General features: G+C 37.5%; 1 protein-coding gene and 1 pseudogene across 3 annotated transcripts in view; both read left to right on the top strand.

The window, feature by feature from the left end:
- LOC147178296 (uncharacterized) overlaps window positions 1–3,414 on the top strand; it is a 10,129-nt gene extending 6,715 nt beyond the window's left edge. For 2 of the 3 annotated variants that reach the window (XM_086067040.1, XM_086067039.1), the window contains 2 exons: window positions 1,847–1,912; window positions 3,210–3,414. In XM_086067040.1, the coding sequence (XP_085923166.1) occupies window positions 1,847–1,912; window positions 3,210–3,374 (231 nt within the window). In that variant the 3' untranslated portion in view covers window positions 3,375–3,414. Of the gene's footprint in view, window positions 1–78; window positions 232–1,846; window positions 1,913–3,209 lie in introns of those variants that run through there. The other variant, XM_086067041.1, reaches the window with a different exon arrangement.
- A 2,134-nt stretch (window positions 3,415–5,548) lies between these two features.
- Window positions 5,549–6,358, top strand: LOC147178295 (uncharacterized; annotated as a pseudogene).
- Window positions 6,359–16,533: the final 10,175 nt, after the last annotated feature.

The following is a 16,533-nucleotide window of genomic DNA, read 5'->3' as shown; positions in this document are numbered from 1 at the left end:
TAACTGTGTAAATGCACAGGTACAGTCGTGTTACTAAGAATTTAATTTTATATGTATTTTTCTCTTCATGTGTACCAGGTTTCAACTGAAGCACAACCTGAAGACATAGCTAAAGACATAGCTGTCACAGACCAAGTTGACCAGGTGACAAGATTTCTTTTTGAATGTTGATGTTGAAATACATTTTTCAGAAGCAAGACGTTGCACAATTTATAAAAAAAAAAAGATCTTGTCGCACGAATGGCTCATGCAATAGGTGAATTGCAAAGACATGCAACAAATGAATATTGGATTGTATACTTTAGTCTGATTTTGACCAATCAGAGACTACCTTAATTGCACATCACCATACGAGAACCGTATCGAGGGGCATTACTAACAAAAAATAACTTAATTGGATAAGATTAGATCACAATGAGCATGCTTATTTTTCCGCATTAACGTGTATTTTTTTTTCATTGGATTATAAAAATATATAGATATAGATAGATCTTTTTTTTTAGGTCCATGTCGAAATAATCTCCATCACTGTATAAAACACCCATGTCGCATGTTTTGTCAATACTGTGCAGCCCTCGCAGGTGCATAGTCCTCACAATGTCGTAGTTGTGAATAACTGACACTCTGAGGACAGTGTATTTACACACTGCGAATGTAAAATAAGTTTTCAGGGCTTGGAGTTACACATACAGTCCTCATAATTCATACTCTGGTCAGGTATGGACACTCTGAGGACTGTGTATTTTCTATTAATTGTTTCATTGTGAAAAATAGACATCACCAATTTACACTAACCATTAGTGATGACGGATTATTTATTTTTGAAATGGCAAATAAAATGTGTTTGCATTCACAATACTTTAACCTATTCATTGTTCTGTATGTACTGTAACTGTGTAAATGCACAGGTACAGACTTGTGTGTTACTAAGAATTGAATTTTATATGTATTTTTCTCTTCATGTGTACCAGGTTTCAACTGAAGCACAACCTGAAGACATAACTGAAGACGTAGCTGTCACAGACCAAGTTGACCAGGTGACGAGATTTCTTTTTGAATGTTGACGTTGAAATACATTTTTCAGAAGCAAGACGTTGGCACAATATATAAAAAAATATCTTGTCGCACGAATGGCTCATGCAATATGTGTATTGCAAAGACAAGCAACAAATGAATATTGGATTGTATACTTTAGTCTGACTTTGACCAATCAGAGACTACCTTAATTGCGCATCGCCATACGAGAAACGTATCGAGGGGCATTACTAACAAAAAATAACTTAATTGGATAAGATTAGATCACAATGAGCATGTTTATTTTTCCGGATTATCGTGTATTTTTTTTCATTGGATTATAAAAATATATAGCTATAGATAGATCCTTTTTTTTTAGGTCCATGTTCAATCTCCATTACTGTATAAAACACCCATGTCGCATGTTTTGTCAATACTGTGCAGCCCTCACAGATACTTAGTCCTCACAATGTTATAGTTGTGAATAACTGACACTGAGGACAGTGTATTCATACACCGTGACTGTAAAATAAGTTTTGAGGGCTTGGAGTTATTATACAATTCATACTCTGGTCAGGTATGGATTCTCTGAGGACTGTGTATTTTCTTGTTTTTGTTTCATTGTGAAAAATAGACGTCACCAATTTACACAAACCTGTAGTGCAGAAGGATTTATTTATTTATTTTTGTAATGGCAAATAAAATGAGTTTGCATTTACAATACTTTAACCTATTAATTGTTCTGTATGTACTGTAACTGTGTAAATGCACAGGTACAGTCGTGTTACTAAGAATTGAATTTTATATGTATTTTTCTCTTCATGTGTACCAGGTTTCAACTGAAGCACAACCTGAAGACATAGCTGAAGACGTAGCTGTCACAGACCAAGTTGACCAGGTGACGAGATTTCTTTTTGAATATTGATGTTGAAATCAGTTTTCAGAAGCAAGACGTTAGGAGTGAAGAGTGTAGAGTAGATGCTAGGGCTGAACTATATAACTAACAAATATAATCACAACAATTTTTTATGCAATGTGTATTGCCAAGACGTTCAAAATATTGTATCCAACAATAAGCTTGTATGGGACTAAAATTCCTACAAGTCAACATTAAAAATATCTCAAATTGAAGATTTGTTGGCAGTTTGGTGATTTGGATTATGCACTGTAGTGATCTTTTGTTCCCATTAATTTATTTATGGTGGATTTTAGAGATGAACTCGCTATCAATTTTATTTTATTTTTTTAAACAGAAGTGTAAACATCAGGTAGTTAATTTACTTGTATCAAGCTTGGATAAATGTGCTTTATGTTTTGGACCTTTCGCTGCACTAGAATGGACTGGCATGATGGGTATTTTATCTTCTGTGTTATTTGTATCTGCAATGGATCTTTGTTTCACGCAACCAGAATTAATAGTGCAGGCATTTTCATTGAATGAATATAATTTAGTCAAGAGGATAAATTATGACCCATGTTTATACCTTTATCTTTAGTTGCAAGCAGCTAAATGTTGAGCAATTGTCTCAATCTTAACGACTGTCTGACTCGGTAAAATAGAAAAGTCTACTGTAACTGAAGGACTGTATCACACAATATCTGTTTTAGGGGCAATGCCATAGATTAAGCATATTAACTATCCCTCTTGTTAAATGCTTCATCTCATCTTTCGAATAAATGTGACTAGATTTATAATAATCTTTAGTATGTGCACAAACTTTAGGTTCTAAATGCTTTTCTAGTTTGCTCCAGCATCTGGCACATATCCCGTTTAAAAAAAATGCAAAACTGCTTGATGATGAAGACCTTTGGTAAATTAACTTTAGCACATTAGCCCATCAATGGCGGGAGCTACTTCTGCCGCGAGCGCTCGACACTTTTCTCAAGCTTCTACTTCGAGTGTAACATCACTAAGTAACAGCGAAGTAAAGCTAGTAAATATTTATGACCACCCGCCAAAATGAATTTTAACCCGCATCTGGCAGGTTAATTTTAGAGCCACTGTATATATGCATAAGTATGTGTGCATCTACTGTATATATGGATATCATTGCTGTCCTGTGAAAAACACGTTTCCATTTTTAGGTCGCGGGCTGCTCTCCGGTAGCTCCTATGGTGGAAGTGTTTTTCACAGAACAGCGACAATATGTGTATGTATGTATGTATGTAATAATTGTTTTCGTTTAAAAAATTAGGTTGCTGATGTATCCAGTTCAAGTGAGGATTCGTTAGCAGAGGAATATGTTCCAGATTCTCACAGTACTTCGGACACTTCCTACATTGAACCTGTTTCAGAAATTCAGAAATCCGAAGGTATTTCAGGAATGAGCTATGAGAAAACTGCTCATCCTTTAAGATGAGAGGTAGTCATGTTTTAAAGAATAAAATGTTCAATGTTCACTGACTCTTTTGCATCTGGTTTCATGTCGAGCTTATCCATTACAAAGCTGTGTTTGACCTAGATAACCTGTTCACATAAGAAGCAGTTTTATTAACATACCAGTTTCAGTCTGTCCTAAAATTGTAAGTTGTAACATGAGCACCATGTTAAAACTTACAATTTTAGGACAGATCAGGTATGACTTTGCATTTCACAGTATTGTTATGTACAACAATGTGTCCTTATATCAGGTAAGTCATTACACATCAATGCCATTTTAGTTTGTGTAAAGTCAGAATGCCAGAACTTTCAAATCACTTCAGTGACATGGTTGCTGTGTGTTGTGTAAACTTTGTCCTTGTAATGTGAGTTGGTCCTCATAATTACCATTTTTGCAATGGGCGTGGCTTATGTAGGTCATTATCTATGTCCTCACAATTACGGATTTTTTCAGGTTTTTCTTTTTTTCGTGTGTTGAGTTTTTTCAAGTTTTGAAGTGAAATTTTCCTGGACAACCCCAAAAAAAAATTTTGGGTGCAAGTCCCATCTCTCTGGCATTAGCAGAAAGGGGTGTCCCTGTAATACACAATTAAACCGGTTTGGAAAAAATGTCCTCATAATACACAGAGGCAAGTATGTGTGTGTGTGTGTGTGTGTGTGTGTGTGTGTGTGTGTGTGTGTGTGTGTGAGAGAGATATTTATGTGTATGTGTTTTTTCTTACATTAATTGCTATGTCTATTAAGAACGCAATAGCTAATGTTATTATCATTATATATACAGTTATCGTTAGCAGCAGAAACTGTTAAGGCCACTAGTGGAAGAAGTATTGAAGGACTGGGGGCCTCCAGTAATGTTGGTGAGGAGGTGGTGCTGTTCTTGGAGGAGGTGAAGGAGAAGGAACCGAATGAAGCAGGAGCTACTAGTTAGCAGACTTGTACAGGCTGTTGTACTGGGTCGGCAATTGTCCTGTATTATGCGTAGAATTAACTGTTACACAATATTATAATTAAATAATTTTATGAATTAGACGTCTATGTTCCTTTTTAATGTTATTGATTAGGCCTACTATGTTTTTGCTCATCGAGATCTAACAGTCCTGTCACCAGAGACAGAGGCAGAGTCCAGTATTGTGACAGCTAAGCCAAGAAGCCAAATTTGATGTGACTCTCAAAGAGCAAGTTCATAAATTCAGACAGAAATACAGGCAGGACGATCACTTGTTACGTTGTTCTCCAAGACATATGTCAACAAAGTCATTGACGGAATCAGCAGATTAATAAAATAATAGATTTCTAAAGAAGGGAGGCAGAAATGTTTTTCTGTGCAGATTGACACCACACAAGATATTACCTCCACCGACCAGATATTCCACTGGCTCATTGGAGTGGTGGACTGTGAGTCATCAATTTTGTGGCGCTACTCAGGATGGGATATGGATGTTTTTTTTGTCTCATTATTTTTGATTTGATAAAGCAGCTGCTTGGTTGATTCTGTGTGAATGTCACCAATAGGCTATAGGATTTGTATTTATGTTTTATTTATTGGCAGTGCAACGTTAACATTTTCATACCAGGTTTAGTAAGGCAGGCATCAACATGGCATCTGTGGCATGGCATCAAGTGCTTTGAAAGTCAACATCATAAGATTCTCTTCAGTTTGTACCACAAAAAATGATGAGACCTAAATTCACTGTCACCGTTTATTGTTTTGTATTTGGAACGCTGGAACGCGGCAGGAGGGGAAAAAAATTACCTTTTGTTTTGTGCGCCTCTCCAACTCAAATTCCCGGGCTGAATTTGGAGCCCAGTCCGTCCCTGTAATTATGAAAAAACAAGGTTTGCTACAGTCAACATGGACATATAACTGTAAAGTATTAATCAAGTTGAATGGACCACCAGAGGAGGCAAAAATACTGTCCATAAAAGAGATCACAGAGCTGGAAAAGTATGAAAGAAACCCAAGCAGGGATTAGAAGAGGAAAAAAAAAGTCAATATATACACAGGAAAAAACAAAATTATGATACAACTACATTAACCTATGACAGGTATTAACACTGGCACCATACCTCAATGACAATCTGCTAGCACCCCAAATAAAATTTGAATCTCTTGCGCTAAAGACTTTTCAATATTCTGAACATGAAGAACACGACATGGATAATGATATTGACCCTGAGAATAATTTTTATAGCAATACACAGAACTGTGAATATTATACTGATCAATAGTTTGACAAAAATATAATAACAACAGGTAAAATATCAACTATACATTTTAACAGTTAAAGTCTGAACTCAAACCTTTCAAAAAATTATATACTGCCTAAGTCAGTGGAACAAACAATTTATGGCAATTGCTATCTCTGAGACCTGGCTTGGCCAGAAGCAAACAGTTACTGCGGACATAGAAGGATATGAAATGCTTTCTATCAATAAAAAAAAGAGAAGAAAAGGTGGTGGAGTTGCACTATATATTAATAAAAACTGGAGAAGTAAATATATGGAAGGTATGTCATTGGTTGTAGATCATATTATGGAATGTGTAACAGTGGAAGTAAAAATAGAAAAAAGGTACAAATATAATAATTAGCAGTATATACAGAACTCCAGGATCATGCATAGACACGTTTAGGGATCAGCTGGTGAGTTTGTGTGAGAGAGTAAAGATTTTTTGGGGGGGGATTTTAATATTGATCTCTTTAATCCACACGACCAAAAAACACATATGACTTCATAAATTGAATGTATAGTTTAAGCCTATACCCCTCTATAACACTTCCAACTAGAAATACAACACAGAGTGCTACAATAATAGATACCATATTTACAAACGTAATTAATAAAGAAGTTAATAGTGGACTGATAATCAATGACACAACTGACCATCTGCCAGTGTTTGCAGTTATTCAAAGCTGCAGCGGTGAAAGGACACAGGCTGTAGACACAAAACTGAGCGTGCAATGAATTCGCTTAAATCAGATCTCATGAGTCATGACTGGGGGAAAGTCTATGTACTAGATGTTGATGAAGCCTATGATACATTTTTGTCCATAATAACTGCTCTTTACGATAAACACTGTCCTTTGGTAACGAAAGTAGTAAAGCAGAAAGATGTTGAAAAACGTTGGCCTACAAACAGCATATTGAAGTCATGCAGGAAAAAAATATATTATATAAAGAGTTTTTAAAAAGAGAACAAATGAAGCAAAATTAACATAAAAATAAACTGACAAGAATTATAAAAGGCAGCAAAAAGTTGTATTACAGTAATTTACTGGGAAAAAAATGAGGATAACATTAAACATACATGGAAACTACTGAATGAAATTACAAGAAATAGATCTGTGAAAAAAGGATATCCGAATTATTTCATAGCCTCAAACAATGAGACGGTAAATGACATGACTGTGGCTTCACAGGAATCCAATGAATATTTTGTTAGTGTTGGTCCTGCATTAGCAAGAGACATTCTAAACTCAAGTGATAGAAATGAGATTGAAAGTAAAACTATTCAAGTTGCTGAAACCATGTTCTTAAAAGGAACAAATGAAAAACAGATGACTGACATTGTGAAACGTTTTAAGGTAAAGAAATCTACAGATTGTGATGGTTCAGCAAATAATTAACTGTGTAGTAAAACCCTTCGTGCATATATGTAATCAATCCCTGAAAACTGGTGTTTTGTATCCAGCAATGTCAATTTCTTTATTTTTACTTAAATGTTGTGTTTTATTTTGTTATTTGCCTGATTTTGCTGTTACTGTATTTTCAATCTAAATTATTTGTTATAACCTGAACAAGATTTCAGGGTGAATTTAAGTGGTACATTTTTGACTAGGAATAAGGGGTGGGACTAGGTTAGTCATTTTACTTCTTCCTACACCCTTTTCGAACAGAATCATGTTATTTTTTCTTTTTCTTTTATAATACTGGTAGAACAATGATGTCATAGCTAAAACAATTATTTTATTATGTTGTGGCTATGTACAATTGTTTACATATATAAGTATGCGTGTATTTCTTTTATTTTCGAATAAACATCGTGTCTCGATGTTATTGCTGTGGTATTGAAGCTGTTACTGAATCTATTTGTCTTAGTTCTAAGTGATCTGTACCGTCTGCTTGATTGCAGCAGCTCAAACAGGGAGTGACCAGGGTGGGAGGTGTCCTTCAAAAAAAACAAAAGTTTGTTTTTTTGTAACTGATTCCAACTGTTTCCTTCTGGCGGGGATACCAGCTGTGTGATATAGCTGTGTTTCCATGAAAGTTTTTTAGAAAATCAAAACGATATTTTTACTATTTCGATTAAGTACAATTTCGACTTGTAGGTGTTTCCATTGAAGAGAGTTTCGCTTCTGAGGTGTTCTCGTAATGTTCCGTCTCACAAGACTCGTAATTCTGTAGGACAGATGCCCAAAGTTGTTTTGATTACTTTAAAAACATATCTCTCCGCTCATTGAACGGGATCGGGCATTTGGTGGTGTTGCTGTTGTGTGTGCGCTGACAACTCCTGAATGTTGCGGACAGATAGAACGGATTTCAACGACGCCGTATGTCGCTCGATCGCTCGTTGCCCGGGGGGAAGGGCCATTTCTCATGCAACGGTAATAAATCGTCTGCGTGTATGGAGCGCCGGCCTTGGCTCTATAGTTAAATCGGCTTTGATCTTAAAAAGACTTGTTATCCCCTAAGGAGGAAGTTCCGACACAAAAGCGAGTGGCCCCTTACTTTCCTACTTCCTTACTCTGTGACCGGGCGGGGTCACATGACTACAGGGAATGCGAAAAAAATATTTCCATTACACTTTTGCAAAATACATCTATTTCGAAATGTCTCAAAAACCACCTCATGAGAGTGTACAAACCTTTTAGGCGATATTTGAGATTGTTCTTTTTTTTTCTTCAAAAATCCTCATTTTCCATTACCAGTTTGCTTTTGCGCAACTAGCAATTTGCGCAAATCTGAGGGTAATGGAAACCGTTGAGCCCCTTTCGATTGACGGATTGTTGAAGATGGAAAGGTGTCCTGACTGATGACGATTGTCGAATCACGGACGATCAAAATTCATTGATGTGGTTAATCTCTGGTTAAAACCATAAATACTCCGAACAGACCCGATTATTGTGGTCAAACATTTCCTCCTAACAAATTTCCCATTTCCGAACAAACCCCTCTGTCTTCTCCTTTGCTGTAATCTCCCCAAACAATTTGTTAATATGTGTCAAGGCAATCTCCATAATGTAATGTAATGTATTTCTGTATTTTTGCCTGCAGAATCTATGAACACAGCACGAAACCTAGACAACACAATCATTATTGACAAGTGGAAGCCTCCAAGCAGGTAACTACAGTATAAATATATGAATACTCTTACTAGACAATTTCAAATAAATGTGCCACTGTAATTAATTCATGTGTCATTATTTAACGATAAGTGCAATCTTTGAGTAGAAGGGCCTGTTTGCAAAAGACAGTTACGAGGTTTTATAATACAGCCCGTCTGTTGCCATAATAGTGGTGCTGGAATGAGCCTCTCTGAGGACTATAATCACCGCATTTGCTGGGTGCAAAGACTTTGAGAAACGGTTAACAACCCTGTAAACAAGTGTGCGCAGCAAGCGTACTGTTGAATGTCAAGAAACAGATGAAAGGGGGATGGAGAGACTCTGTGGAAGAGAATTGCTCTGTACATTGGTATTCCCTGAGGCAAATTGCAATATTTATTGCGCTGTTGTGCGGTGGCCAATTACAGCACTTGGAAGGAATATGTTAATTTAAATGCATAGGTTACCAGGGTCAAGGTTGAGTGTAATTTAGACACACACACACACACACAATATATATATATATATGGTTATATATATATATATATATATATATATATATATATATATATATATATATATATATATATATATATATATATATAATATTATGTTTTATTTGGCTTTGTTTTTTCCACTGTTGCATATATCACAAGAATTATTCTTTACAATAACTCATGATATATAATATATACATGGGCGGCACGGTGGCTGACTGGTTAGCACGTCCGCCTCCCAGTGCAGAGGACGTGAGATCGAGTCTGGGCTTCGGCCCTTCCTGGGTGGAGTTTGCATGTTCCCCCCCTTGCCTGTGTGGGTTTTCTCCAGGTACTCCGGTTTCCTCCCACATTCCAAAGACATGCATGTCAGGTTAATTGAACACTCTAAAAATTGTCCCTAGCTGTAATTGTGAGTATGAATGGTTGTTTGTCTCTGTGTGCCCTGTGATTGGCTGGCAACCAGTTTAGGGTGTGCCCCGCCTACTGCCCGAAGCCAGCTGGAATAGGCTCCAGCACCCCCCCTAGTGAGGAATAAGCGGTTAAGAAAATGGATGGATGGATGGATATATATATATTAGGGGTTGAACGGTTCACAAATTCCGCGGTTCGGTTTTGTGCTCACGGTTTTCGATTCAGTTCGGTATGCAGTTTTAGAAACATTTATTAAGTCTTGGAGTCAAAAGTGAAAGTGTAAATTATTCACAGCTAATTACTATTCTTATTATTGTATTCTCATTTAAATTATTATTATTTTATTCATGCCAGTGGCTAATAGTGGCAGGCAAAACAAATAACTGCTTTTTAATTAGATGGTAAAAGGTAAAACCAACCTGTTTGTGGATCCGTCTGTTGCCATTCATACAACAGACTAAGTCATGGTTGCCTGTAAATACTTGTATAACAACTTTGTGTTCAACTATACATGCCTAGATATCACACTAAATACATTTGTGACTAAATTTATGACTAAGATCATTATTTCAGTATGCAAACTTTTTATTTTTGTTTGCTGGGTTACCGTGATGTTTTTCTTATAGAAAGATACAATTATCAAGTCAAATTTGTGTCATGATTCATATATAATGTGGATAGAGCAATATGTATCTAGTGTATTATTATTTCTCTTACATGATGTATGAATCAGCAATCAGCTCTTCATTCACGTTCTTCACTCACCACCACACTGGATTTCAATTGAAACGGACAAGATGTGCTTTAATTGCAGACTTCCACCTTTATTTTGAGGGGAAAGTTGTGTGAAAGGACAGAACGGAACACAGACGGGCCGAACCAAAACTATTTAACCGATCGGCTTTAATGGTTATATATATATATATATATTAGGGGTGTAAATCTCTCCAATCAAGACGATTTGATACGCATCTCGATACATGGGCTGCGATCCGATACAAGGGTCAATTTTAAAATGGAATGATTCGGTTCGATTCAGTAGGATTACGATTCGGTGTAGTGGTGCAACGATTATTTGATTACTCAACAATTAGTCAATCGTCAAATTAATTTATCATTATTTTGTTACTCCATTAATTGTTTGAATATCTTGCTCAGTGGTTGCCAAGTCCGGTCCTCGAGAGCTGCTATCCAGTTTTCCATGTCTCCCTCCTTCAGCGCAGTTTAATCTAATGATCAGCTCATCAGCAAGCTTTGCAGAAGCCTGATAACGATCCTGATCATGAATCAGGTGTGTTAGGGGAGACAAACTCGGAAAACAGGCTGGATAGGGGCTCTCAGCGACCGAACTTGGCCACTTCTGATCTTGTTAAATTTATCTAAATCTTGTAATTTGCACATTTGCAAACATCTGCTTTTATTTTGGAAAACAGTGACCAACATTTTTGCATATGTAATGTTCTGACATGTTACAGACCAAATTAGTAACTATCAGTCTTTTAAAATGTTGTTTTAACATGCATCTGCCTAATAAAATACCATACTCATAAGTTGTAACTACTGATGAATATATTTTTCAACGTGCCATCTTACTAAATGTAAGCTAATTCACTTAAAACAGTTAGATCTCAGTTACTTTCTATTATGTTTACTCTCGTGACAGTTCCTGTATAATACCCATACATGTAGTGAATAAGTTGATGTATACTTAATGCTTATCAAGGCTCTTCTTGTGCGTTTTAGACAGACAGGACTTATTTCAATTAAAATGCCCACAACTCGACCAGAGGAAAGGTAATAACGACGTTAATAACATTTGTGGAGAATGAGGGCTTTCAGGACATGATAAAAACATTTGCGACCCCCCGATGTGATGTGCAACTAGATTCTTGTCTGACACGCCACACTGAGCTGTTTTAAAAACCAGGGTATTGAACGAGTCACGCACAGGCAAAAACATAAGCATGTGTTGAGTAGAATACAGCAATAAAGTGCCAGCCCTCATTACTGATAATGGAATATGATAGGTGACATCATATAGTCTAGAATAAGAATAAGTATACATCAACTTATTCACTGCATGTATGGGTAATATATATATATATATATTAGGAGTGTGAATTGCCAGTACTTGACAATTTGATCTGTATCCTGATTCATTGGTCACGTTTATATACCGATTAAGCCCAATATGGATCTATAAGTCAATTATTGTGACTTGTTTACTCAAATTTAGAAGATACTAATCAATAAACTTGAACATGTACACTGTAACAACATTGAAATAAAATATTAAGGCTTAATGTTCCATTAATATAACATTCTTCAATGCTTAAAATGTGAACCCTAACCCTAAGTCGGACGTTTTGTTGAATATTTCCATCAAAAACTGATGTTTAAATATCCATTCTGCCGCATATTAACTTGATAGGAGAATTGTGCGCTGTAATATCGTGGTGTAATATTGTGATATATCAGCAAATCGATTTTTTGTATCACTGACTCGATGCGACGTGGCATTACCTGGGGGTCCTGGAAACCCAGGCTTCCTTGATGTTTTCTGTCAGCTCTTTGTTTTTTGGGTCTGATGGCCCTCACTTTCTTCGCTAACTAACTAACTAACTAACTAACATGTTTTCCATGAAGAGAACATAGAAACGCTCAACCTCAGGATATTGCACTTCATCAAGATTAATTTCTTAGCTCATCCCAAAAGTTTTTGATGGTGTTGTAGGCAGGGCAAGTTCCTCCACACCAAATGTACCCAATCATGCCATAATGGACTTTGCTTTAATTTACAGAAAAGTTCCATCTCCAAGATCTTCCCAGCAAATCAGAAGCATGAAATTGCCACACATAATCCATAATGATTGTTAAATAGTGTGTAATTTATCTGGATTTCAATTTTGTCAAAACTTTACATTATATGCCAAATACAGAATTTAGTAATTGTAATTCCATGTGAACCAATCAAATTGTATTTATTTTTATTTTTTTAAAGAACACCATGGCCCCTGAAGCTGACCGATTTGAGTCCATGTGTCTCAGAATTTTTTATGACTAGTTTGTAAATGCATAGCATTCCTTGGAATCAGTATGCATTTACATTTCCTGTTCTGGGGCAGCCAATCAACCCCTATGCATCTATTTTTTGTTATTTGAGATTGACTGAGCGTGAGAATACATATTGTACCGAGACTTCTGATTTTCACCGATCCGTACACATTTTGTACGGACCAATCACAAAGCGATATTGTGGTTGGGGCCGGGATATGTAGCTGTGATGAAACCGGGAAACGCCGACACTGTTGGAAACAAACAAACCGAACATGGACGAATGGACGCTGCAATTAATTCTGTTCTCACAAAATTACTCACCGTTTCTTTGTTGAATGTTGAACAGCGAGAGGCGATTCGTGCATTATTAGCCATATGTTAATCTGCCAATCCCAGGGGGGAGCAGCATTGCGCCACCGCCGTCTAGAGGCAACTCAAAAAAAGAGATGAACGAGAGAGAGTGTAGCCTACTAGCTATTAGCTAATATGTTTGCTTTGGAACAGGAACAACCAAAGACGAACGGCACTTTCCCTCTTCACTCGCTGCTACCGGTTAGTTTCTTTTCTTTTCAGGTCGTCTCGTCTGATCTCAGGTCAGAAGGAGGAGGCGGTTGGTGCCTCGTCCATGTTTCAAGGTGGCCCCCTCGGCCGAGCCCGGGGGCCGCGACTTTGGCTGCGGGCTTTGCACAGTGAAATATACCATCCTCCACTGGCATCCACGTGGTGCCTGCTGGCTCCCAGCTTTTTAGTTATATGTTTAAACTCAGCGGGAGAGGCTTCGAGGTGGCCGCCTCAGCAGCCACAATGCAGGCTGCATGCATGGGAACGGGTCCTCTCCACCGGCAACCGCAAGGTGCTGTGCGGGCTGGGCAAGCGCTCGTTCTGCGCTTGAAGGAACGAAGGTCGAAGCGGGCTGCGACAGCACCAACTGCGGGGGGACTGGCGCCCCTCTCTCGATTAATTGGAAAGCGATGCTCAGAACAAGACAAGTGCATTACAACTTCGTGTTGACGATCAACGTGTCATGCAATTCACATTAGTTTTTTCCCCCTGAATTTCCAAAACAGACGGATGAATCAATCAATCACTCTAATCTTTATTTCTATAGCACCTTTCATGCTTTGAAAGCAACACAAGGTGCTTCACATTAAAATAAGGAAATAAAGAGAACAAACAACGGAAATCAAAAACACATCAGGTGGATAGGTGATTTATGCCAGTATTCTACAGTGGAGATAGAAAATAAGGTGAAAAGACCATAGAGCAGGGCTGGCCCTAGGTGATTTGGTGCCCAAGGCGGAAGTGACTTAAACGGTATGTTTTGTGTATCCTTTTACCGTATTTAAGCCATGTACTAGGGTAACCATATTCCCATTTCCAAAAAAAGAGGACACTTGCCCCGGCCTTGAAATTGTGATACCAGTCGCAGTTACGCGGTGTACTTCACCTCCTATTAGTCACGCAATTTTCCTGTTCCTTCAAAATAAAAGTATCAACTATATTATAATAGCACAGTAAAATTCTGCAAAACAAAAATGGAAAAAACTAAATAATAGCAGGGTCATTTACATATTTTATTTTAGAAAACCTGAGGGGGAAATTTATTTTTTATTTTTGCCCTGCAATTTGGCGCCCCCTCCACTAGATGGCACCCTAGGCGACCGCCTATGCCCTGGGCAGGCCCGGCCACAGAGAAATCAATGCATTTACAAGTTAGGCACGCTTAGTGAGTGGCAACACAAGATGGCCACTGGTGGCTTCACTTCTCGCAATACACGCGATATGTCCTCACTTCACAAAAATGTCTTCATTCTGTTGGTTAAAATTTTTATTTTGGTCCCTTTTCAATGTTTATGGGCATCCAGTCAGCTAGTCAGTAGCACCTTGAGTATTAAAACATGTACATGGCACAAGTGTACTTCAGGAGGACAGTGGTGCTCTCTGACCACCTGTAACATTTACTAGTTAGAACTCAGCTGTAAGGGAAACCGGTTCAATTAATTATTAAATCAATAAGTGCTAATTATTAAATAAAAAATCTATTGACTCATTGAGACTCAAATTTAACATTTAAATATTTGAATTCAGAGTCAAGCCTGCGGAGCACCACATATTTTTGGGGGATAATTTTAGCAGGATATCAAATGAGAACCTTGTTGAATCATCATTAAAAGGAAGGTTGCACCCTTTTGCAATTTTGTGAGTTCTTTGTTCAGCTTAGAGGTTAATATCAATTGATAAAAAAACACACACACATAGTACACAATCAGGTTTTGTGGACGTTTATTTTCTAATCTATTTGGGAAAATCTATTTGGAACTTAAAAGAAGCAAAACTCTAACTAATGTGATAGGAACTAGAAACAAGAACTAAAGTAGAGCTGCGGGCAGCTATAAAGGGCCCTCGCTGCCCGGGAAACTTTGGGGTACTTGCACGTTGGGGTACTGGCACTTTGGGGTACTGTCACATTAGAAGCAGAATTTCTTTGAAAATGGCATAATAAACCTTTACATATGGACTTTTTTTTTATTTGCCAGGTGTGATGAGTGTGTAAACCGTTTTGGTCAATGATAAGATGCTCAAAAATGTGCGTCCTTTTTAATTTTTTTGGCAATGGGTTTCCCCCATTGACATTTAAAAAAAATTATATATATATATATATATATATATATATATATATATATATATATATATATATATATATATATATATATATATATATATATGTATTTACACACACACACACACACACACATCATAGTTAGTTTTACTAATAGCACAATATTGCTTTTATTGTCCATAGAGGGCATCAATAATAAATAAATAAATAAAAAGTACATATGTATGGATAGGTCTGATGCCACTGAAAATTTTTTAGTGTTGCAAAATAAAAACAAAACAAAAAAACAACTCAAAAATGACTTAGTTATCACACTTACAAAAGTATCCAAATTTTTGACAAAATACCTTATGTGGGGTATTTTATTTATTTTTTTGCCCCAAGGGCAAGGTGGTGCTGTATTTATAACTGAATATTGTCATAGTGATACCTTCAGGTCGTGACGATGAACATTCATGAGAAGTTTGGGATTTTTGGGTGCATTTACCGGGGCGTTATAAAGCATTTCCCCTTGTATGGCAAAGGAAATATGAAACACTAAAAATTATGTCCCGCACCCGTCAAATAGTATTTCTAAAAGTCAAGATTGTTTTAGCCCTGTTGATGGGCCAGGTCTGTCATGTTTGGGTTATGTTTTCCTTGTGTGTTCTCCCTTGGTCTTGTTAAATGTGTAATCCTGCCCTTCCTTGTGTGAACCAATCAGTGCCCTCAGCCACTTGTGTCTTGCCCCAGGTGTGTCTTGTTGCGTCATTAGCGTCTGTGTATTTAGTCTCCTGTCTCCCCTCTGTCTGTGTTGGTTCATTGTCTTTTCCTCATGTCATGCTGCCTGTTTTTGCCTTGTTGTTCCCCCCATGTTTCCTTGCAATTTGGATCTCGCTTTTTGCACTTTACCTTCGCCTCATTGCCCTGCTTTCCTGCGACTGCGTCCTCCACCAAACAAAGCCCTCTTGACAGAATTCGTGGACTTGAGGCTTGCCACTCAGAGCGCCACCAGCCGGAGCCAGGCGACGCCCGAGTTCATCCAACAATTCCTTTGTGGAGGCAAGGAATTGTTCCTGGGGTGACAGCGCTCCCGCTGGGTCCTTCTCTGGTTGGTTCATTCTATCAAGAGGGCTTTGTTTAACAAGACCAAGGAAGAACACACAAGGAAAACAGAACCCAAACATGACAAGGTCTTGACATGGTCCAGGCCAAGTTTGAAATCAATCGGATCACACGTCTAGGAAA

Source organism: Leptonotus elevatus, chromosome 2 (assembly GCF_054856555.1).
Source record: "Leptonotus elevatus isolate MCC_2025b chromosome 2, RoL_Lele_1.0, whole genome shotgun sequence".
Lineage (NCBI taxonomy): Eukaryota > Metazoa > Chordata > Actinopteri > Syngnathiformes > Syngnathidae > Leptonotus > Leptonotus elevatus.
This window is presented reverse-complemented; position numbering and strand designations above follow the sequence as displayed.